We start from the raw sequence: 22651 nt of genomic DNA on the forward strand, positions 1-22651 counted from the left end.
CACAAGCCTGCTGGAAGTCTTAGCTGGCATTGATGAACTCAAGAGTTTTTCCTAATCTTTTCTATGGGTTGGTTTCTCTCCTGTTCTTCTTCAAATCACCACACATTATCTGGTCCAAAGTGATGCCATAACTGGACTCCAGTCTACCACCATCTACCTCAATACTTCATGTTAGTGGTGGGAGGACCTTGCAAAGCAGCTCAAGTTCCGTGTTCCTAACTGCAGAATCTCTTCTCTAGGAAAAATTTCTTCTCTAGGTAATATATATTGGTCTCATTCAGTGAATTTCATACATTTCTGAAAATCTGGGAGAAGCTTCTAGCACTACTGTAAGAGATACCGAGAACATACAGAAAAAATCTGGACCTGAATAACATGTCAAATGTATGAACTGCCTCTCCCGAAGCAAGTGTCTATCATTAATCATACTTAGACATCCATAATATTAAGCAAGGGCAGTCTATTTTATCTTCTTTGTGCATCTCAGAGATCACACTGCCATAAACCAAAATCAGTCAAAAATCCAAAAGAACATTATTATTGTTGAGTGCTGCATCCATGTCACTACTTCTCTCCCAGATCCGTTAGAGATCCCAACCTTGTCTACAAGGAAATAACCTTCAAGAAATAGCATATTCATATGGAAGCACTAAAACGAATTCAAACTTTTCCTTCCAACTTGCCTTACCTTATTGAATAGGCACTTTACTTCCTCAGTATAAACCACTACTTCCATATACATGGCCCAAGAAAAACATCTTCCCTGTAAACATCCCACATCCATTTGGAACATACTCACTCATTCACACATCAGAGAGTAGCACAAAAATACATAAAGGCCTGAGTCCAGGCAGGAACTATTACCACGGAGCTACGCGACACAGTGCATCAGACTGGACACAGTCAAGCAGATTTTAATTCGAAAGCCTTATTTTAACATAAGCCAAATTTCTATTAGATAAATGCCACCTCTGCATATTTCTAAAATATTCTGCAACTCTAAAATAGCAACCTCTGCTTTAATTAAGGAGAAACGATACAGTTGATTTTATTCCCTGACCAGTGGGTGGATGCCAAGGGTATTAAAGATCCTGTAATCATCCAGCACACTTCAGGTTACCCCTCAGCTTGCCATGTGCATCTGGGCCTTTGCGGCTCCCTTCCCTTTGTAGAAACCGGTATGCAAGCTGACCCCAAGCCCCTTATCCAACTTTACCTCAATAAATAAAAATCACAATGAGAAATGCAACCGGTGAGCTAACAACCTTGCCGAAGCCCACGGAACAATGCAGATATCACACCCGCCACCATCGACCTGCACAGCGACTCCCCCTGGGAATCCTTTCCTTAATCCGCTTCGCTACCATCGCTCTCCCACACACATCGACATTTGCCCCTCTCCCCGCAGCCCGCTCACTCACCCGCCATCCATTCCCTCTCCATTTTGGAAGGCCGCTTCCCGTTTCACACCGAACGCCCCCGCCGGCGATGCCCGCAGGCGGGCACACACGCCCCGTTCCCCGCGGCGGAGCTCGGCCTGCGGCTCCCCGCGGCGGGGGCGCCGAGCGCCCGCGGCAGCGCCGAGCGCCCGCGGCAGCGCCGAGCGCCCGCGGCAGCGCAGGCACTGCCGCCGCCCGTGCCCGCCGCCGGATACCTGCGCCGGCACGGACCGCGCCGGCGGCGATGCCCGGGCAGCGGCCGGCGGCACCTGGGGCGTGCGCGGTCCGAGGCGAGCGGCCCGAGGCGAGCGGCTCCAGGCGGGAGGAGGAAGCCCCGCACTCACCCAGCAGCAGCAGCTTCAGCTCGCGGCGGGCGTCCCGCTTGTCCCGACGCAGCTGCCTCTCGATCTCGTCGTTGATCCGCCGGGCTTCCTTGGCTTCCTCGCTCAGGCAGCACGCCATGATGGACTCCAGAGTCATTCTTCCTAACTGGTTCAGACACAGCCCCCACCCCCCCTAAACCCGCACGCACACTCGCACACACGCACCCCGCCGCCGCTCCGGCCCCGGGGGGCACAGGCGCTCTCCGAGAGCCCGGGGGCCGCCGCAGGGCAGGCGCGCAGGCAGAGCAGCCTCGATGCCACAGAAGGGCAAGAAGAAAGGCAGGGCCGCTGGCGGCGCGGATCCCCGCTCCCTGCCGCTGACACCCGCCGCTGCCAACTCCTCCTCTCCTCTAAATCATGCACCGAACAACATGGAAACATCCACCGCGGCGGCAGCAGCAGCGCTACCCAGGCGAGCCGTCCCTCGTCCCGCTGCTTCCCTTCCCTCGCCGCCGCCCGCAGCCTGCGCGGTCCCCGAGTGTCCCTGGCGGCCGCCGACACCCCCGCCGCCCTCCGACGCGACCACCCCACCCCCGTGGAAGCGTTAATGCCCACTAATCCCTCCCCCGCCCCGCACACGCACACATCTCTCCGCCGCTCCCCGCCCCCAGAGCGGGAGCCCGGCTCCTGCGGGGTGGCGAGATCGCCGCTACCCGGCAGGAAGAGCTTTCCCGCGGCCGCTCCTCCTTCCCGCCGCCTCGGCCGCTCGCCCTTCCAAGAAGGAGGCGGGCGTGGTGGTGGTGAGGGAAAGCGGAGCTCGCTGTCGGAGAGCTGCCGCTGTTCGGCTCCGCTCGGTTCGGCCCTGCTCGCGTTGCCGACAGAGCAACGGAAAGGGAAACGAGTGCACTAGCAGGGGTCGAGCCCGACCGGCTTTTAAATGGTCGGGCTCCGCGGGCGTGGTGCGGCAGGAATATGGCGGCGCGGCTCCCGCCGCCGCTCCCGCTCTCTCTCCGCCCCGCCGCGCGGCGGGGGCGAGCGGCCGGGGCGGCCGATCCCCGCCCGCGCTGTGCCGCCCCCAGGGCCGCGCCGCCCGCCCTGCGGCGGCCGAGGGCGGAGGAGGAGTGCGGGAAGAGACCGAACGGATTCCCACTCCAAATGGCTGCGAGGAGCTGTGCCTGCTCCGGCTTGTCCTGACGGGCAGCGCTTTCCCTAACGCCTTGTTTGCTTTCGCTTCCTTTGTTTTTAGACGTGGGCACACATTTTTATTCGGTTCCCATCCTAGAAGAGATGAATTGGGTTGGCAGGGTCTGGCGGAAAATGTGGCCGGCTGAAAGGAAGGAAGGAGTAAGGAGCCGAAAATGCCTTTTCCACCTTTGGCCGGAATGGGAAGGCAGAGCGGGATACGCGCACACCGTCAGGCACCCGGAAGGTTTAGCGCCCTGACTTCTTGCTGGGAAGGCAAAGCCGTGCGTTCGGCACGAACGCGCTGGGACACCCCACGGAACGCCACCGGCGTGGCCGATACTCGGCTGCGGTGAGTTCTATTCGCTCCTCGCCCCGGCCCCTGCCTTAGGCCCGATTTCTGGAAAGCATCCCCGTGTAGCTTTCGGTAGCTCTCGGGGTGATGGCATACAATCGAGCAGAATGCACTCATACACCTTCTAGTTTTTGTGAATTCATAAACTCCTCACAGAATTCCCACACCTGCACTTCCTTTGGCCACCTCCATTTTAAACTACTTGTATCTAGGAATGTTGCCAAATCGGTTGTGAATCTGGTACCTAGCCTAGATAGTGGGTAGAAAGGCACATCACTCTTTTAGCTCCATATCTGAAACCTCACCAGCACCTGCTGACATCTGTTTCGAAATTTATATGCGCTTTCCTAAAAGCTTCCATATGTACTGATAAAATTATTTAAGTAAGGTCTGCTATAAAGAGCAAGACAATGAGGGAATTAAAAATAAACATATAAAGATAATAAAAACAACCAGGAAAATAATACAACCAATTTTTTAGAGCATAAAAAATTACTTATTAAAAATTGCATGATTTTCATGTAGATCTATATTGTACTGGTATGAATAGTGTGTAAAAATGATTTATACAACTTGGAATCTTTTTACTTCATTCCAGTCAATGACTTTTAGTCAAAATTGGGTAGATTAAGCTACTAAGAATAGACTATATTTCACTCAAAGCATATTCTCTCTTTTAAAACCTGTAGGTATAGAAGTGTATCTATGTATTCACCTGTATTGTGTACTGGTCCCAGATGTATTAATATTACATGCAATTTAGATTTCTAAAGTGCCAGCAGTGAATTACAGAGACAACGAGTAACAGAAAAAGAGGGGGAGGTTACTTCAAGGAAACAATTATCAGGGTTTTTGAGATATCAGGGTTTTTTCTTCTAAATGCCAGAGTCCAAAAGAGTGAAGGTGAGTATGGTAAAGCTCACAAGAAATTCTTGTTGGATATTTTGTACATTGTGCCCAAATCCACAGCAATCATCTCCAGGAATCACATCTTGAAAAAATATTAGGAACAGGTCAATGAGTTTTCAATCTTTAGGTAAACTGAATCAATATCTTCTCCAAAACTGAGGGCACACTGTTCTAATAAAAACTGTAATTGTCTACAGTAGAAGAAGTTGGACTAAACTTTCTTACCTGTTTTATATGCTCAGTATAAAAGGCATGAACACAGTGTATACCTCAAATGTAGAACTGCATTTAATTTTGCATTTTTAATAAGACAAGACATGCCACAGACCATAACTGTAATCTGCATGTACCACTTTTATTGATATAACTGGATTTCAAATATTTACAGAATAAATATCTTCATATTTTTAATGGATGAGCCATCTAGTCCTGAATATGGCATCAACAGATAGTCATTATACACTGTTTTACTCATTTGCTTCATGACTTAGTGAAAGTCAGAAGAACCCCATTATGGATAATTACATGATAATAAACCTATGAGGAGATTTCTTTCCAGACCTCAATTCCATAATGATTGGCTTTTGTTTTGAAATGTGAAACATCCTTTATAAATATTTTATCCTAATAACAACTATCAGTAAATAACAGAAATCTTTATTGCGTATGCAGGTAATTATTATCCATAGATACTATCCATGCTGTTATCTAATCCTGGACAGATACTTCCTGATAAGCCTCCCGTAGCACTAATCTCATATTCCTCTATCCAAGTAGTCTCTAGTGCATGGCTCATAGCAACCCATTGCTTGTGAGATGTTTTGATGTTGCTTACTGCCACAGGAAATTAAAAGTGAGACTGTCAGAGGGAGAAAAGATATACTTGCATCCTTGGTATTCTTACTCATAAAACAGTAAAGATTTGGAAACTACCACTATGTTTAATCATGTCCATAGCATTCTTTGCACTAAGCTATCTTAGTTTTCAATTTCTTCCTTCCATATGCCTAAAGATATTTATTGTCTCTTTTTTCCGTCTTTTCTGCCTAAGAAAGGTTTTCTGTGATGTTTTGACAGGTTCCAAATGGTATCTGAACTTGGTACTCACATGACAGTATACTAGAAGATTGTGTATAGCAACATCATAGGATTTTCATAATTTGTGAGTGCTTTTTCGTTGCCATTGTTCATTAAGAAGATATTTGCACAGTGCTATGCAGAAGTACATCCCAGTCTTGTTTGTGAATGTTTCTAGTAAATTTAGAGGCTGTCAGTATGTCTGAGTTGAGCAAATTACCCTTCCAGTATGCCCTCCTAATCAGGTTTTTCTTTGCTGGTTTTGTTTGGGTTGGAGTTTTTTGTTGTTGTTGCTGTTGTTGTTTTTGTGTGTTTTTTTTGTTTGGTTGAGTTTCTGGGAGGTTTTTTTGGGTTTTTTTTTTTTTGTTTGGTTGGTTTTGGGGTTTTTTAAAGGGGGAAAAACCCAAATAAAATGTATCTGCTGTTTTCTGCTGTTAAATGAATAACATCCAGCAATTTCCTTCAGCAGATATCCATTTGTTCCAGTGTGTTTTGACAAATTATCTTCTGAATGTTTCTCAGTGTTCCTTATTTCAAAGCAAAAAGTGTCTGCCAAGGTGCTAAGGTACAGACCAATGACTAGGGAAGAGTTAACCCGCTGTTTTCTCATCTGATTTTTCTGGAATTTTGGAAACTTCTTCCCTTCTGTGTGTTTGTATGTCAGGGTTCTTATGGAAGACCTGTATCTGAAAAAGCTTTTTTTATTTTTTGAAACACTTTTGTTCTTCAGACGCATCTCTTAACATTCTTTTGCCCCGGCACTAGAAGAGGGGTGTTGTGCAGAGAAGCGCGTGTGGCAGTCCCCGAGCGCAGCGCGGTGCAGGACGCGCACCCCGGCTGAGTGCGCTGCACCAGGAGCCAGCATCCTGCCCACACCACTCCTCGCCTGCCTGCACGGCCGCTGCCTGCTCCAGCAGGACAGGCTAGCAGCCGCATGATTTGGCACCTTAACTGTGGGCAGAACTGAATCCTGGTGTATTGTGTTGGGTGGGAATTTTTTTGGTTGTTAGGGTTTGTTGGTTGCTTTCTTGCTTGCTTGACTGGGTATTTTCCCAGAGTTTGCTGTTTAAGGATTTGTATTGTCTTTCACAAAGTCTCAGCTGATTCTTCAATCCTGTTTGTGGAAAACGTCTAGTAGGCACAGTGTGATCCAGACCACCACTTCTGTGGGAATAAGCTGCTGTATCACCTGCATGAGCCAGTTGTTTCTCTATTGTTCTGCACAAGTCTGCTGGAACAGGATCATAAATTTCAACCCTGAAAAAAAAACAAAAACCCAAAACAAAGCAAAAAATCTCACCACGCTTGACCTAGCCACATGACACAAATTACATTAATAAATTGGTAGAGTATGAGCTGATACTACAGTAATATGGCCACTCACTGAAAAGGAATACTTAAGTCTTCAGTATCGGCACCAGCTGTTTCTCTGATTATTTTTATTAGTTATATAGGTTAAAATCTCCCAAAAGTTTCAGCAAAACCTGTGATTAAGTGTTCAGGCTAGGATATACTATGGGGGATACTAGTCTTCCCCCTCTGTGACATGAATTATAAATTAATATTTTGTCATCGTAGAAATACTATTGTTTCTATCAAAATACCTTTTATGTGTATTTATTATGTTCATCACATTCAAGCACATTTTTCTTTCAGTTTATAGAATATTTGACAAGGTGGCTTTTATTCTTCATGGATTTCTTATTTTTGTGCAAGTCCAAAGTAAGTTATTCATACATATAATCACACCAATTTATTAACCTAGAGAGACTTTGTATAATGTCTAGTTCATTTGCCATCAGTAGGACTTCTTATGCTCTGCTAGGTTAATGGTATTGTATGTTTAGATTATTTATCTAAAACTTCAAACATTCTATTCTAGCTTTTATTCTTACCTTACAGTCTATTCTTGGATATGTGCTTCCTAATTCTGATTTCATATAAGTTTCATAGCATAGTAACTCCATCATTTTCAATGGAATTGCACTGTTTTTCAGTATCATACACAGTAGTGTCAGATCATGAGCTTCCTTTAAGATATTTAGCATAAGCATTGTAATTGTGTGACTCCTCCAGTTTTTTCAGTGGCTATTTCAGAAACAGTCTAACCATTAGAAAGCATAAACTGATCAGCCCTCATTCCCATTTTAGTTCTCACTGTCACAGGACAGAGGCAAGAGGTACACATCACCCAGACAGAGGTAATTCTTTTGGTATTTCATGGAAAAGTATTATTTGTAAATCTTTCCATCATCCAAAGATTGCATTAGCAGAGGTTATTTTCTTGCAATCCAAAGTATGTCACTAGAAGGACCACAGACAGCTATCTCATTGCCCATAATTTTAAAATGGAAGACTAATCCAAAATCAAAGCATTCTTCAATGCTTTCTACAATCTTGCACCAAAGTTTAGTATGTAAAGTGAAAAACTTTTTCTAGTGAAGATGAACAGAAAATAAATATCCATTTGCATGTAATAGTAGTTCATAAAACTATTTTTTCAATATGCAATTTATATACAAATTAAATGCAAGAATTTAGAAGGTTTAGGAATGAATTCTGTACTTTATATGTGCTTCATGTCTTGTATTAATAGGAGCATCAATGTATTTTGCACATTACTACTAAATCTTCTAATAGAAATCATAAGTAAATGTGTGAGGGATAAGTGACATAAAGTTATGACCTAGTCAGTTGTGTTTTCAGATGAGCAAATAAATTATTTTTATTGATATATATAATTTTAAAACATTATAGCAGAAGCTCATCATGAGACTGTTTCAAGTATTTATGGTTTTAAAGTGAATGCAGAGAAGGATCTTAAGACAGCAGGTGATCAGTGTTTTCCTCTGAGTGGAAGTACAGTAATAAGGGAAGTATCTTTCTTTCTCTATATGAAAATCTATTAGAAAAAATGGTCCTCATTAAGTCTTATGCAAAGCCATCACAAATACTGACTAAAGTAGTATTTCCACAGAAGTATTTAAAGTAGTGGAGAAAATTGAGTTGGAAGATAGCAAAATAATTGGCTTCCATTTAATACTTTAGGAAATATCGAGCAGGAATCAAGGCACTCAAGTTACGTACTGAAGTAAAAATGTGGGTTGAGTTGTAAGCCTCATTTTATAACTATAATTACAGTTGCATAACTTTAGTTATACCTATAACCTCAGTTTATATAACTATAACCCCAGATAGCCAGATAGTATGTTTCTTCAATAAGTATGGGATGATATATAAACTTGAATTTGGGCAGAAATAGGAAAAACTCTTATGCCTGAGATGCACAGCTAATAGTAGCAGTGCAGTGATTGCTGTTATTAGTCAAACTACCCCGCAGTTAACATGGCATTTAGATTGTACTCTTAAGGAAGATTGGTGAATCTATTATAATATTTAAGGGAATTACGGAAATTCATTAGTAGGGAAAAGGATAGCATTTTTTTCGTTTGTCCTAAGAGACAGAGAAAAGAGACTTTTCAACACTTAGAAAATTCTGATTTGGGCATATATAGAGAATTGGATAGCGTGCTAAGATTGTTTAAATATACAGATTTGGGTAAAATCCATGTATTATCCTGGTATGGGTATAATTGCGTGGCGGGCTGTAAGTGTACCATATTTCTATGGAACTGCTTCCTAATCTGATTGTATTTTGAATTGTGGATTTGCATTGCCTTACAGGGAACCTAAATAAAAATCCTCTCTAATTTTGGTTTTGTTTTGATTGTTATATATTAAGAAGATTGAAAGAAGCAAAAGTGGTTTTTTTTTTTTTAACTCCAAAATAAAGAGTGTTTAACAGAACTGAAACTTTGAAGAGACTAGGAAATTTTAAGAAGAACCAGTGGTTAAATTTTAGTTTGGATACTGAGAGAAACAGCTGCATTTTGAATTATATTGGATAGCCAAACCTCTTTTATTTATGAGGGGAAACTTGTCATTAATACCTGCTTCTGCTAAAAAATCAGTTGTAAGTCTGAGATTTACAGGGAAGAAAAAAAGCTTTGAGCTCCCCCTACTGTTGTTTCTATCCAAAAGGATGGAAAACCTGAATTTTGTTTTGATGGATAAAATATCAGTCAGATAGAAGAGAAATTAAACAATACAGAAGTACCACTTTAAGTTTCTGGTAATGTGCTATTAACAGTTGAGAGAACCAGGATGTTTAAGGTGTTTTTTAAGTTGTTAGTTCTCTCAAAGATTTTGGCATTCATAGCATAATGTACATGAGAATATATACCTTCACATACAATAGTTTTCCAAGTTTTCTATGTGAAGATATGATTTAGTGTTTGAGTATGCATACACTTAATCTTGCTCTCTTCACATGAAATTGGTGGATCATAAAACTTACTAAATATTGGCATATTCATATTTACTTTTCCAGATAGCTTTCAAAAAGCTGATATTTATTCAGGTAAGTGATTTAGGAACTCCCACTGAAATTTACAATAAATTGCTACTTGTAAATCTAGTTTTTTAGTCCCTTTACATTATTACTATTGCAAGTTACAAAGAGTACTTTAAGAATTAAAATTCTGAGCTATGTACTGATTGACATTACAAATACTTTTCACCAAAAGTGTTTAATCTCATAATGTCCAGATTTGTGTATATAATATAGTTTCTGAGTTCATCATCAGTGCTCATGATCAAAGCACTTTTTATCTGTTTATTAGTATTTCTTTGTTAAATAAGATTTTTTTTTTCCAGAAAAAAAGTCTTTGCACAAAGGCTGAGCTTTTTTTGGAGTTCTGTGCTTTCATTATTTTAATAACTGAAAAACATTAATGTGCTAATTATTTCAAGTCTTGTTACACCCATTCTCATAAAGAGTCTCTGCTAGTCTCTTTACAGGTGACATTAAGGTGGTAGTATTGTAGCAAAAAAAAAAAAGTCAAAATTCTCTCTAATGTATCATACATTTATTGGTACTTTTCCTTGAATTTCCCTATGGAGTTCAAAATTCTTCTAATGAAATAATCTTTTTTTTTTACCATTATGATTTCCAAAAAGCAGTTAAGCAAACCTCTATTTCTTTGGCCTGGTAACACCAAATACCATCTGTTCCACATGGAGGTGTGGGGTGAAGTGAAAGTGAGCTGGCGCAGGGGTCTTTCTAGATTTCAGCGAGAAAGACCCAACAACAATTGGCTTAATCTGGGTAATTCAAAAAGACAGATGAAGAAGAGGGGTACAGATAGTAGCATCTTATGTTTCCTCAGGTGATGGGCACTCCATGCAGCATTGAACAGTGCCCCAATGGATTTTCCCATGGCACACTGCACAGAGCACATCCTGCCAGGGGAAAGAAACTCATCCTTTCAATCATTTGAGGTCATCTTTAACTTCCTTACAAGAAAACAGGTTTTTTGAGGGCAAGTCCATGGAGGATATATCATGGCAGTGCTGAGCAGGGGCTACCCATATTAATTGCAGTGTACAGCTGTCTCCCAGTCAGGACCAATGCATTCCATCCCTTGATCCCTATACATTTTAGCTTTCCCAAATATATGTTGTAATTTACAAATCATATTAATAACATGGCATTATAAAGTGCAAGTTCCAATAGGAGAAATGTGGCCTTTTCAAGATCACCAGCTCCTCAGGTTTAATGTCTTCTGCAAGGACCCCAAATCTACCTGTACTCTTTTCAAGGATCATATATCATATTGCACCTTTGTGATAGTTCACGAGAAATTGATTTTTGATGCCGCTTTGCGGTCTCATTAGAGAGACAGCAATCCAAGATTCATGAAGACATTTGTTTTTAACCTCAGATCATTCACAATTTTTCTGTTCCCTATATTGTCTAGAGAAGGGCAATGAAGCTGGTGAAGAGTCTAGAGGTAATTCATTTGAGGAGCAGCTGAGGGATCTGGTGTTGCTTAGCCTGGAGAAAAGGAGACTCGGGGTGACCTTATCACTTCCTAAAACTACCTGAAAGGAAGCTGTAGCCAAGTGAGGTCAACCCCTTCTACCCGGCAACTAGGATGAGGGGACAATCTGAAGTATGCACCAAGGGAGATTCAGGCTGGACATTAGGAAGAGCTTCTTCACAGAAAGAGCTGTTAAGCACTGGATCAAGCTGCCTGGAGAGGCTGTGAAGTCATCCATCCATTGAGATGTTTAAGAGAAGACTAGATGGGGCACTTTGTGTCATGACAGGTTGGATTTGATAATCTCGGGTGAAAAGCCAGGGAATCTCAGAAGAATGGGAAGCTGGACAGGACAAACTCAGGTCTGAACCAATGTGGTTAATCAAACGTTCTCCCTCTATTCGAGATAAGATGGTGGTTTATATACAGTTCTACAGAGTTTACAGGTTGCAAAGGCACTCTGATTGGCACATTAACATTGTTTACCTTTGCCTTAAGATGGTCAAACTTTTCACACTGCAGCTCTACTCTAATTCATGCTCGGATAGCTGATTACTTTGTAGTTACCCTGAATTCTCACTGCATCAAAGGCTTCAGAGGCCCCATCAAGGCCAATTATCAGGCCTAGTCTGACTGGGTAGCTCAAATCTCATTCCAAACATAAATCATGACCTCTGTCTCTCAGAAATTCTGTAACATGGGTGATTGATTAATCTAATTGATTTTGTGATCAAGAGAATTTCAATTTAACTGCAGTTTTAATTCCTTTTTCCTGCTCTTTACATGCTCAATTAATCTTCTTTTACCTTAATGATTACTATTGCTGTCTATTCCTTTGTGAATTGAATAAAACAGCTCCATGGTCTTCACAAAAGGTTTATCAAGTGCTACATGGAGGCTTACATTAGATATAATACTTCAAACAGCTGACCATACTGAGAAGAGCCAGTTCTAGCAGTGAGCTGAGAATATTATTAGTTGCTAGAATTCTATGTTATAAAACATAGATCCTACTGTTTATTTAATCTGTTACATTCCCATTTTGTCTCCATTGTTCTATTTGACTGCTTTGTTTATGTTGTGTATTTTTATGCTTTAGTACCAGATCTGTTTTGTCATGCATATGGATAGACCACAAGCATAAACACTTTAGGAGTATATATCAATTTTTCTATAATTCTGTTTAGTGTCCAGACCATTGGGATTCAAGCCCTAATGGCTAGTAGTTGTAAGAGAAATTCATATGCAAAGCCCTGTGTGCTAATACAGTTATTTCAACCAGAGAAGTTCTCTCTACAGGTATGTTTTCTTCCCTCTGCTATATCAAATCCTTCCCTCTATTCAAGTAGACCACATAGAAAGGAGTAGAACTCAGTTTGGTGAAAACATCAGCCATGCGTCCCATAAGAATGTAACTCATTTCACATTTACATGCACCACTATTAGGAAAAGGTCACCATCAGTTACCAGTTCCCTTGTTACTAAGCAGTTATGACTTATTTGATTCAGGACATTGTTTCCTCAGTGAATATTTGGGATCTATTTTGCTTCTGTCTATGAAATTTTTGGTATCCATTTAGCACCTACTGATGCCTTTTTCTCTGGTCCTAGGAATATGAGCCAGGGGATAAAAAGGGGTTATTCTTTGTATAAGGATTCTTAGGTACCCAATTCATCAGCTGAAGATGCACATCCTGCATAATGTATGTACAATTTTTATAAACTTTGCAAATAATCATATCTGGCAAGAATTCCCAGTTAGATGGAGACACGGTAAAAATCATGCCCTGCAGTCTAGTACCTTCCAAATCATCTCCCTCCGATGAAGCCTAAACTCTGTAAGAAATATGACTTGAAGAGCTGGTCTCAATCTTAGTTTTGAAGAAGAGCCAAGATAGCATTGGGGTCTTGGAATGTGCTTTGACTTTCTGCCTGGGAAAATACTGAAGTTACGATAGTACACTACAGAGCTTCAAATATTTGTGTGAAGAATACAGAGAATATATAAAAGAAAAAATTGTAAAAATCAAGATGACATAATTTCCCCATTTTTTTAGAGACTAACAAGACTCTATCTTGTCTAGTCTCTACTCTTTATTTAACCACAGCACCAGTTTACACACCCGGCTATCCTACTAGTTATTGTGATTATACAGATGCCAACTGTAACTACAGCTACTACCACTTCTTTATCCAGGCCCTATTTGATAACCATGAGGTAAGGGTGCTGAAGATATAGTCTAAGTGTTATTTCTGAAGCTACTTTATGTAAAATTTGAGTCTGCTTCCAAATGTCAGCCAAATCCTTCTTCCACTCTGGTCCACATAAGAACAACAAGTGGTACTAATAATAGCACATATTGTACAGCCAGTATGAAATTGAGCACCATTGTGTTCTGCATAAAAATGAGACATACCATGGATTTCTTCCTGTAAGGCCAGAATTACATCCACAATCTGCTGTTCAATAGGTTCCATAATGGCTGAGATGTTTGTAACTGCTCTCTCCAGCTCGACTATTCTGAGAGTTGGAATGGAAACATTTTCATTGTTATGGAAACATTCCATGACATTCAATGTGGGGGATAACAGCTCTTTTCCTCCTCCCATTTGGATTTTCAGTTTGATCAAATGTTGTATTTGGAGTTACAGCCCCAAGGGTACACACCTGAGCTTTATCTATGGGTAGGATTTTACAGGCCTTATTGTCACATGTCCAATACCACTCTGTCCCAAGTGGTAGAACTAGTCTCCATGATGTCAGTTCCATTTTTCCTCACAGTTCTTGGGCTTATTCATCCCATTAATCTTGTTTTATGGCAGTACGAAGGCAGAATGGCCTTTCCTGTGGTATTTATACCTGCACAAGTAACTGTATCATTCCTGTGACCTATTAGGCTGCTCAGGGGTATAGGAGGCAGAAGAGTCTTATTGACTTGTTACTACTTTTCAATACAGTTTGCTTCTATTAAAACACCAATCAGTGGCCAGCTACTACTCCCATTGAAAGGTGGCAATTGAGTATAAATCCAGTAATTGTTCTTATTAAGAACTTTGGATACATTTTGGACTAAAGTCTCATGCAAATTGTGGGGCCAACTCTGAGTCGCAGTTTCATCAGCAAAGCAATTTCCCAGCTGGGACGTTTCCCTTTTTGATAACCTCTGCAATGCATAATAGCTACTTCTGAAGGCTTCCAAATACTCTTAATCATGCTTAATTTCATGACCTTGAGTCACTCCTTTCAGATGGGTTCATGGGCATAGACAACACTAAAGACATTTGGAATCAGTCGTATATTCACCTTCTTTCCCTCGCTCAGTACTAGAGCTCTTGTCAGTGTGATGAGTTCAGCCTTCTGATGGCAAGGCCTTTGCCTCAGTCACCTTATCCATGGTTGTTACTGTGTAGCCTGTCATTTGCTTAGCATTTCTCATGAAGCTACTTCAAACTGTATAGAGTTCCCAATCTGGATTCTCCAGAGGCACATCCTTCAGGTCTGGTCTGCTGGAATAGGCCTTTTCTATTGTGTGTGAGCAGTCATGCTCAGGCATGATGTAACTTATTGTAGATAACAAAAACATTGCAGGATTTACAACAGATGTTTTTAAGGTAACATCATCCTGTTCCAACAGAACAGAGTGATACTTTAGCATTCTGCTAGGAGATAGCCAGAGTCCCTCCTTTTGTTCTAGTACAGTTATCATTGTGTTGGGCACATACTTGAATTTATGCTGCCCAAAGGTGAATTTATGGGCTTCTTGTATCAGGATGACAGTAGCTGCCACACCTTTCAAACACTCAGGCCACCCTTGACTAACATTGTGTAGCTGTTTTGAAAAGTAGGTCACAGCCTTTCATTGATCTCCAAGGTGTTGCACCAGTATCCTCAGAGCACCATTCAGTCATTCATATGTAAAGAATTCAAAAAGGCTTAGTTTAGTCTGGCAGCCCCAGAACTGGGGCTGACATCAAGGAACATTTCAGCTATTTAAATGTTGCCCTTGTGTTCTCTGTCCACATGATGGTTCCCTTCTCAGCTGCCTTAAGGGCTCCATACAGAGGTTTTGCCAGTAGTACCTAATGGGGTATCAATAAGCAGCACCAACCTACCATTCCTAGGAAGGCTTATGTCTCTCTCACAGTGTGGGGCTGTGGAAAATAACAGATGTCTTCTTTCTGTTCTCTGCTGAGTTGTTGATGTCCATGGAAGATTTCTAGGCCCAAGTAGACTACTGTTTCCCTGGAAACCTGTGCCTTCTCTTTCAAGACTCTATACCCACTTAGTTCCAGAAAGTTCAAAAGACTTACAGTATGTTGGATGCAGTCACCTCATGTTCTAGCTGCAATTCAGATATCATCAACATATTAAAGAATAACTCCTCCTTGTTCTTGTCTTCTCCAGTCCTCCAGCTCCTTTGCCAACTGGTTTCCGAATATTGTTGGGCTGCTTTTGAATCCCTGGGGTAGAACCATCTAGGTGAATTGGGTTCTCCTCCCTGTCTCAGGATTATCTCACTCAAAAGCAAAGAGTTTTTTGCTATTCTTATGCACAGGAACACAGGAAAAGGCATTCTTGAGATCTAAACCATCCTCAATCATCTGTCAACATGGTCAAAAAAATGTAGGGGTTTGCTACAACTGGGTATATATCTTAGGTTATTTTTTAAATTTCTCTTAAATCCTGCACTAATCAATAACTCTTACCATCAGCCTTCTTTACTGGAAGGATGGATGTGTTGTATCTGGATTCATATTCCACTAATAGCTCAAATTTAATGAATCTCAGTTATATTTTCCAATCCCCTATGGCCTTCTAGCTTCAAAGAGTATTGTTTCTGCCTTACCAGTGTAGCCCCTAATTTGAATGTAATACTCACAGGCTCGGCACTTTTGCATGTCCCAGGAAAATCATTGGAGCATTCACACTATTGGAATGACAATCTTCAACTTCTTTGGGAATTTTGCCATAATTCTCCTGTATGAAAATAACAACTGCTTTGACAAATTTAATTTTAGGAATTATAACTAAGTCCCACCTTCTTTGGAAAATGTGATTTCTGCTTCTAATATCTACAATAAATCCCTACCTAATAATGGCTTTGGGGAGTTTGGCATATAAAGGAATAGGTGAGCCACCCAGTGTTTTCTTAACTTAAATTTAAAAGTCAGAAGAAAGGCCTTGTTTCACTGACCCTGTGGAGGCCCTGTGGCACCAATCACATTTATAGTATCTTGACTCAGTTTCCCTTTTAAAGTATTTAACACAGAATATGTTCGCCCATATTTACCAGAAATTCAGCATTCTCTTTCCTCAGCTTAACTATAACCAAAGGTTCTGCCTGTGCGGGATAGTCCCTTTGGTCCCCATCAGTTCCCATTCACATCTAATTCAGGTACTGGGGGTATCCTTTCCACCCCATCAGATATTCTTCTTCCAGTCTCCCTTTTTCTTGCAAATAGCCCATTCATTGATCTTTGTCTAGAGGAGGAGTTCTCCTTTTCAATACATTAGATGACCTTCCCTGATCACCATTCTGTTCTGCTATCCCTCTCTATCCCTGTCTTGAATCTCTATTTTGACATACCCTCCAGGCTGTATACAACAATTTACCTGTGTCATGCATCTCACCCGTCTTTGACAGCTTATTTTTTATGTCATCTGCAGATTGGCCTATAAACAAATAGGCCAGGTGGGTTTGCTCTGCAGGTGCCTTGAGGTCCAGATTTGTGTATTTTCATGTAGCCTCTTTAAGCCTATTCAAGAAGTCTGTAGGGATTTTATTTATGGGGGTTTTTTTTGTGCCTTCATATAATTTGGACCAATTCACTGCTCTATGAATGGCGTGTTTTAGTCCAAACTATCCAATTCTGATAACATTTTAACTTTGTCATTCGTTCTGCCACAAAGGGTTCCACCCTTGGTCAGTTAAAGGGAAAAATATTGTTAACTGGCCCTTGAAGATTTCCAGCTGTAATTAGAGTCTCTGTAGGAAATATAACAGCCTTATAAACCATCTCTTTTTCTGTTTCATCTAATAATGTATCTAGCATTGCGTTCAGATCACTCCAGTCTGGGTTTTGTGTCTTAATAGCCCTATTAACAAGATTAGATACCTTCTCTGGATTGTCTCTATCGTCCAACTGAGGCTTTCCACTGCTGCAGTTCTACAAGAGAAAACAGTGTTTTTATGTAAATCACCCCTTGATTCCAAACAGCTCAGCCTAAAGCTGCTTGTATGGCAGGCTCCTCCTTTTCTGATTCCTTCTTTTTAGATCTGGTATGTTTTGCTCCTGGGTCGGGTTCTTCTACGGCCTTTTGGGCTGCTTTCACCCTTTTCCTTCTCACTTCAGCGGCTGCAGCAGCTTTGCCCTCGGTTTCATCTTCTGCGGAGCTATCAGCGTTGGAGCGATCAGTGCTGGAGCTACCCGCTCACGTTGGATGCGGGTTGTTGCTGGATGCTGGGGCGCTCAGCGCCAGCCGGGCCGTGCTCCCCTACCCGGGCCGGGCCGTGCTCCCCTACCCGGGCCGGGCCTTGCCCGTCTCCGTCCCGTCGCTGCCGTCGGGGCGGGCCGGGGCTGCGGCAGCCCTGGCGCTTGTCTCCGCTTCTGTCACCGCAGCCAGGGCGGGCAGAGCTGGCGCTGCAGCTCTCCTACCCACCCCTGCCACTAGCGGGGACATTGGGGGCGACAAAGGGGGTGCTGCTCCCCTCTCCCCCGCGGAGCGGGCGCCACCATAGCCACATCAGTCATGTCGAACTTAACAACACAGACTGGGCTAGCAAGAGGCTCCTCCTTATCTTAAAACCTCTATCTTTACTAAAAGTCTTCACTCTTAAAACCATCATAAAACAGCCTTTTTCAGATTCGTATGCCTCTGATCTAAGAATGTTGCAAATAGTTCTGAATAACTTAATTCTTGCCATCTTCTCTCAGACCGAGGTTTTGATAATAATTCTGCTATTAATTAACTTTCTAGGCTTCCAAAGTGAGACCACACCCCTCCTTCTCCTAATTTTTGGATCAGCCAGATTTCTGTACAGAGTCAAGTTAATTCTTCTGTGATAACAGGCGTTCTCCTGCTTGCCAGGGAATGCCAATGTTTTAATATAAAATCTAACAGAGAGTCACAGGCTATGTGCATGCCTTTGTTGGAAGAAAAACGTCCCATGTTCTTACTTATAAAAAGAAAAAAAAAAACTCACTGGGAAAAGAGCTACTAGCTGCAGAGTCCAACCTGGGATTTGATCTCACACTTTCCACTCCCAAAGCAAGTTACTAAACTTTGTGCAGTCCTTTTGGGAACTCAGTGTAACCACCTTCATAAATACATGGAGCTCAAACTTACAGGAAACCATTTTTGCTTCCACTGCTGGAAGCAGAAGTTAGTATATGGCTGCTTGAATGGTCGGGGACTTTTCTGACGTTCCAGCCTAATATGTCTGCTTGTGGGCCGTTTATTCACCATGTAGGGGGTATATGAATTGATCAGACTCTCTGTCCCAGGTCCCTGTCTTCTTTAGAATCTATTTCTAAGGTATTTTATCACAACTTTTAATTTGTATTTGTTTTCTTGGAGCCTAGAGAGTTACTTGGATCAAAAAAATTAGCTATCCAATATTAGCCAAATATTGTCTAAAACTCCCAATTCAGCATCTTTCTGCTGTTCAAGAAAATGTGTGAACACAGTCAAGCACAGTGACTTTGTTCAGTGCTTGCATTCCTATTTTGGTAGTACAGAAAGGCATTTTCTCAGTACAGTAAATTACAGTAGCATCATCAACTTGGATAATACGTTTATCAATTTGAGTCAAGAAAAGAATATCTCTCATTACCAGACATGAGAAAAAACAAAAAGTTAAACAGTTATTATTACCTCCCTGAAAAAAAATGCATCATCCTCCATATTGAAGCTGTTGATTTTCTACAAAATTGAATGCTAGTCTGTCAATTCATTTCATTAGTAAAATCTAAAGTTAGAAAGAAAATCTACCTGTAAAGAAAGACTGAAATATGATGGAAGATTGTTAAGGGAATATGGTTTCAAACAGGCATGCCTTCTCTTGGAGTTTTTGAAACATGTCAGAGGAGAGCATTTGATCTTGGGTCATACAGCATCAGTGTATTATTCACAATGATGTCATGTTATGACAGTGGAATGATTTCATGTTGCTATCTACTTAATCGTGACAAGACCCATTGCATTCAAAACACTTTTCAGGTGCTTTGATTTACTCCTGCCTTACTGCTCTTTCCCACTCTTCTCAGGACTGCATACTTGTACATCTCTACATGCACCTTCCCAGCTCTAGCTTTGCTTTCTCTCGTTTTTTTTTTTTTTTTTGTTTTTTTTGTTTTTTTTTTTTTTTTTTTTTTTTTTTTTTTTTTTTTGTTAATGAAACCATCACTTGAGACATTAACATAGATTCTATTTACCACTCAATGTAGGAGGATATTCTCATCTTGTACTCTTTGGGATAACATGATCTCTTACAACTGTGATGGCAATTGTATGTAACTCCTTGTCCAAAAAGATTTTCTATAACAAATCAACCTACTACTGATGTTTACTTTGTATATGTTTCATTCACTCTAAGTTTGGTTTGCTCCTCTGACCTGGCTAGAAATAGAGTGGGCAGTACTGACTTTCACTACCAATTGCTCTTTACTGTCTCTGGGGCTGGTGTTCCAGCAGATATCCATTTGCCTCTGTTATACAGATAATAAGTTATCTTTAAAGATATATGGCAGTCCTGGCTTAGAGGTGGTATTCCTCAATTCCCACTAAAAAAAGAAAAATATATGCTTCTCCCCTTCCTTTCCATACAACTGGAGGTACAAAAGGCAAAGATCATGGGTTAAGAACAATTTACAGCAATGAAATAAGAGAACATACAACAACAGCAACAATATTAATAACAGGAGTGTACAAAAGAGAGTGATTCACATGCAAAAATGCTCACTGCAGACCCCATGACAATAAACAACACAAGGTGGCTTCTGCTACATTTTTTCTACTGGAATAAACTCCATTCTGCCAGAAGAGAGGGCACCCTGACCTTCACCCTGCCCCATCAATGATATTAGGTCATCGAGAATAACCTCTTTGTCCTAGTCATGCTCCTCCTAATTTAATCCTGTCCTCTCCTGGCCAAAACCAGAACAATGGCCAATTAGAAATGATATTTTTTAATTTGTTCTTGGTTTTCAGAAACTTCAGAATCTTTCGAGACTGACAATCCTGTATGACTTACATTTTCCCAATAATCATACAGGCACTGGCAGTACCTCATGCAACTTGACATGGGAGGAAGAAGGGGAGCTGGGGATGAAGGAGGGAAGCTGAGGCTGGGAAGAAAGGGATTAGGTAAGTGTTTTTGATTCTTACCTCCACGAAAATTAATCTTTCCCAAGACAAGTCTGTTTTGCCTATGATAACAATTAGTAAGCTTTCACCTTGTCTTTATCTCAGCCTATGAGCTTTTCAATCTTATTTTATCTTCCCTTGTTGTGTGTAAGACTAGTGAAAGAGCACCTGGGTTGGGTGGGTGTCCAGCAGTCAGCCAAGGTCAACACAGCACATACATGTGCATTAGTTCACATGCCACAGTAAAACTTGAGCCTTTGTTAGACTTTTCATGTGGTAGTGTAAAATGAGCAGGCACTATATACAACAACTAAATAATTTCAATAATGACTAAAAATTCCAGCATTACCATGTCATTAAAACTTAAACTGCATCAGAAACAATGTCAGTATGGTTTGTGCCTGTTGTGTTGTGCTGGTTCTCCTTACAAGTTGGAGATCTGAATTTGCAAGATGTCAGTGCTCAATAATGTAAAGAAGGTGATCTATTAATAGTTACCTAAAATGCACCAAAATGTTTTTCATACAGTGGATTTATATTCAGCAGTTAACACATGCTGGAGAACACACAGAAATGCCATTCCTAGAATTACAAAATCATAAAATGGTTTATGTTGGAAGGGATGGACACGGCTGCTTGCTCTGGGCTGCAAGTGCACATTGCTCCTCGTTTACCAGCGCCCCCAAGTCTTTCTTGGCAGGACTAGTCTTGCTCCATTGTCTGCCCAGCTTGTATTTGTACTAGGGATTGCACTGGATTGGATTCCTCTGATATTTTTCTCTGCCAGTACCAAGAGTTCTTTATTACTTCTCTAGACAAAACTGAAACTGGGTATTCAAGCTGAATAAGCTGAAAGCAGGGGAAAAAGCCATGAAATTATGTTGATCAGAACAGGGGGAAAATGAGTGAGAAAAGAACAATCTACATCCAGATTGTGACACTATTGGCAGTGAAATCCAAGGGGAAAAAAACCCTTACTTGCTGATCAAAAAAATCTGTTTAGGCAATTCTTAAGGGCCATTAAATAAATACCAGCTTAGAACAAGGACAATTTATTTACTCCTACATTTCTATACTCCTAGTGTTCTTTATTTCTATAGTGGGAGTATTTCTATACTCCCACTCCTTCATTCTGTGTCTCCTCCTACCTCCACATGAACTGAATGTGATGCTGGATACTTTTTTTTTTTTCCTGAGTTGGGCAAATATTTTGGTAATTTAATATATCACTGCTGTGAAAATTGCTTTGTCCTTGTCTACAATTCTGAAAAGTATGACTTTTCTGGGAAAATTGGATGTTTTTCTTGTTTTCTAACTATCAACCATATATACATTTCAGTTAATTGCTGAATTTCCAGTCTTCCAATTTTCTATATGACTATCATCTTGAGAAAGTTCAAGTGGTAGTGCAGAACCTTCAGTGAATCAAGTGAGTTTTCTTACTGTAATAGACAAAGTTTCCTTATCTAGTTTTTGTTCAGATTTTAGTTTGGATTCTGTAGAATAATACCAGCTCTTACTTCTGAAAAAACTTCACTCCTCCAAGACTTTTAAACAACAATATTAAAATTTTGCTATAGTTTTTTTATTTCATCCCAACTGCCTCATCTTGCCAAAACAATGTTATTTCAAGCTCTTTTTAATAGTTAAGACATGTTTGATGAATGTTGTATGACCTCTAGAACAGCATCCAGCACAGTATTAAAATCCTCTGTAAATAAAAGTAAATCTTCCCTGGAAGAAGTTAATAACCAGAAAATTTGTTATTATATGTATTATATGAAGAAAAGTGATTCCATATCAAAAAGCATTTTTGTTGTAATTTTGGTCTTTTTTTTTTGTTCTGGAAAACCACTACCACTAAACTCAAACAAATGGCTTTTCATGGAGTACAGACCAAAGATGAAGACTGCCACAGAAGAGGTATTTCTTTCAATAAAATAAGTGTTAATGGGAGCTTATTTTTTTTGATTGAGGAAGCATAGGAAAATTTGGCATAAAAAAAATTATTCTACTCAGAATGCAAAATACACTAAGACACATTTAGATGCTTTTATAATGCCTAACTCAAACTTACAGCTCAAAAGGGGTTCTAGAAGTTGTCACTATAAACCAGT

General features: G+C 40.9%; 1 protein-coding gene and 1 long non-coding RNA gene across 2 annotated transcripts in view; one reads left to right on the forward strand and one right to left on the reverse strand.

The window, feature by feature from the left end:
- Window positions 1-2334, reverse strand: part of LOC110470681 (guanine nucleotide-binding protein G(q) subunit alpha) — a 117519-nt gene extending 115185 nt beyond the window's left edge. The window contains exon 1 of the mRNA XM_021530526.3: window positions 1784-2334. Coding sequence (XP_021386201.1) covers window positions 1784-1919 — 136 coding nt within the window. The 5' untranslated portion in view covers window positions 1920-2334. The remainder of the gene's footprint in view (window positions 1-1783) is intronic.
- A 509-nt stretch (window positions 2335-2843) lies between these two features.
- Window positions 2844-22490, forward strand: LOC144248203 (uncharacterized). The gene is made up of 3 exons (XR_013341595.1): window positions 2844-3296; window positions 20443-20534; window positions 21874-22490. It is a non-coding gene; the product is annotated as an uncharacterized LOC144248203 (long non-coding RNA).
- Window positions 22491-22651: the final 161 nt, after the last annotated feature.

The sequence above is a fragment of the Lonchura striata genome, chromosome Z, assembly GCF_046129695.1.
Source record: "Lonchura striata isolate bLonStr1 chromosome Z, bLonStr1.mat, whole genome shotgun sequence".
In the NCBI taxonomy this organism is placed as follows: Eukaryota; Metazoa; Chordata; class Aves; order Passeriformes; family Estrildidae; genus Lonchura; species Lonchura striata.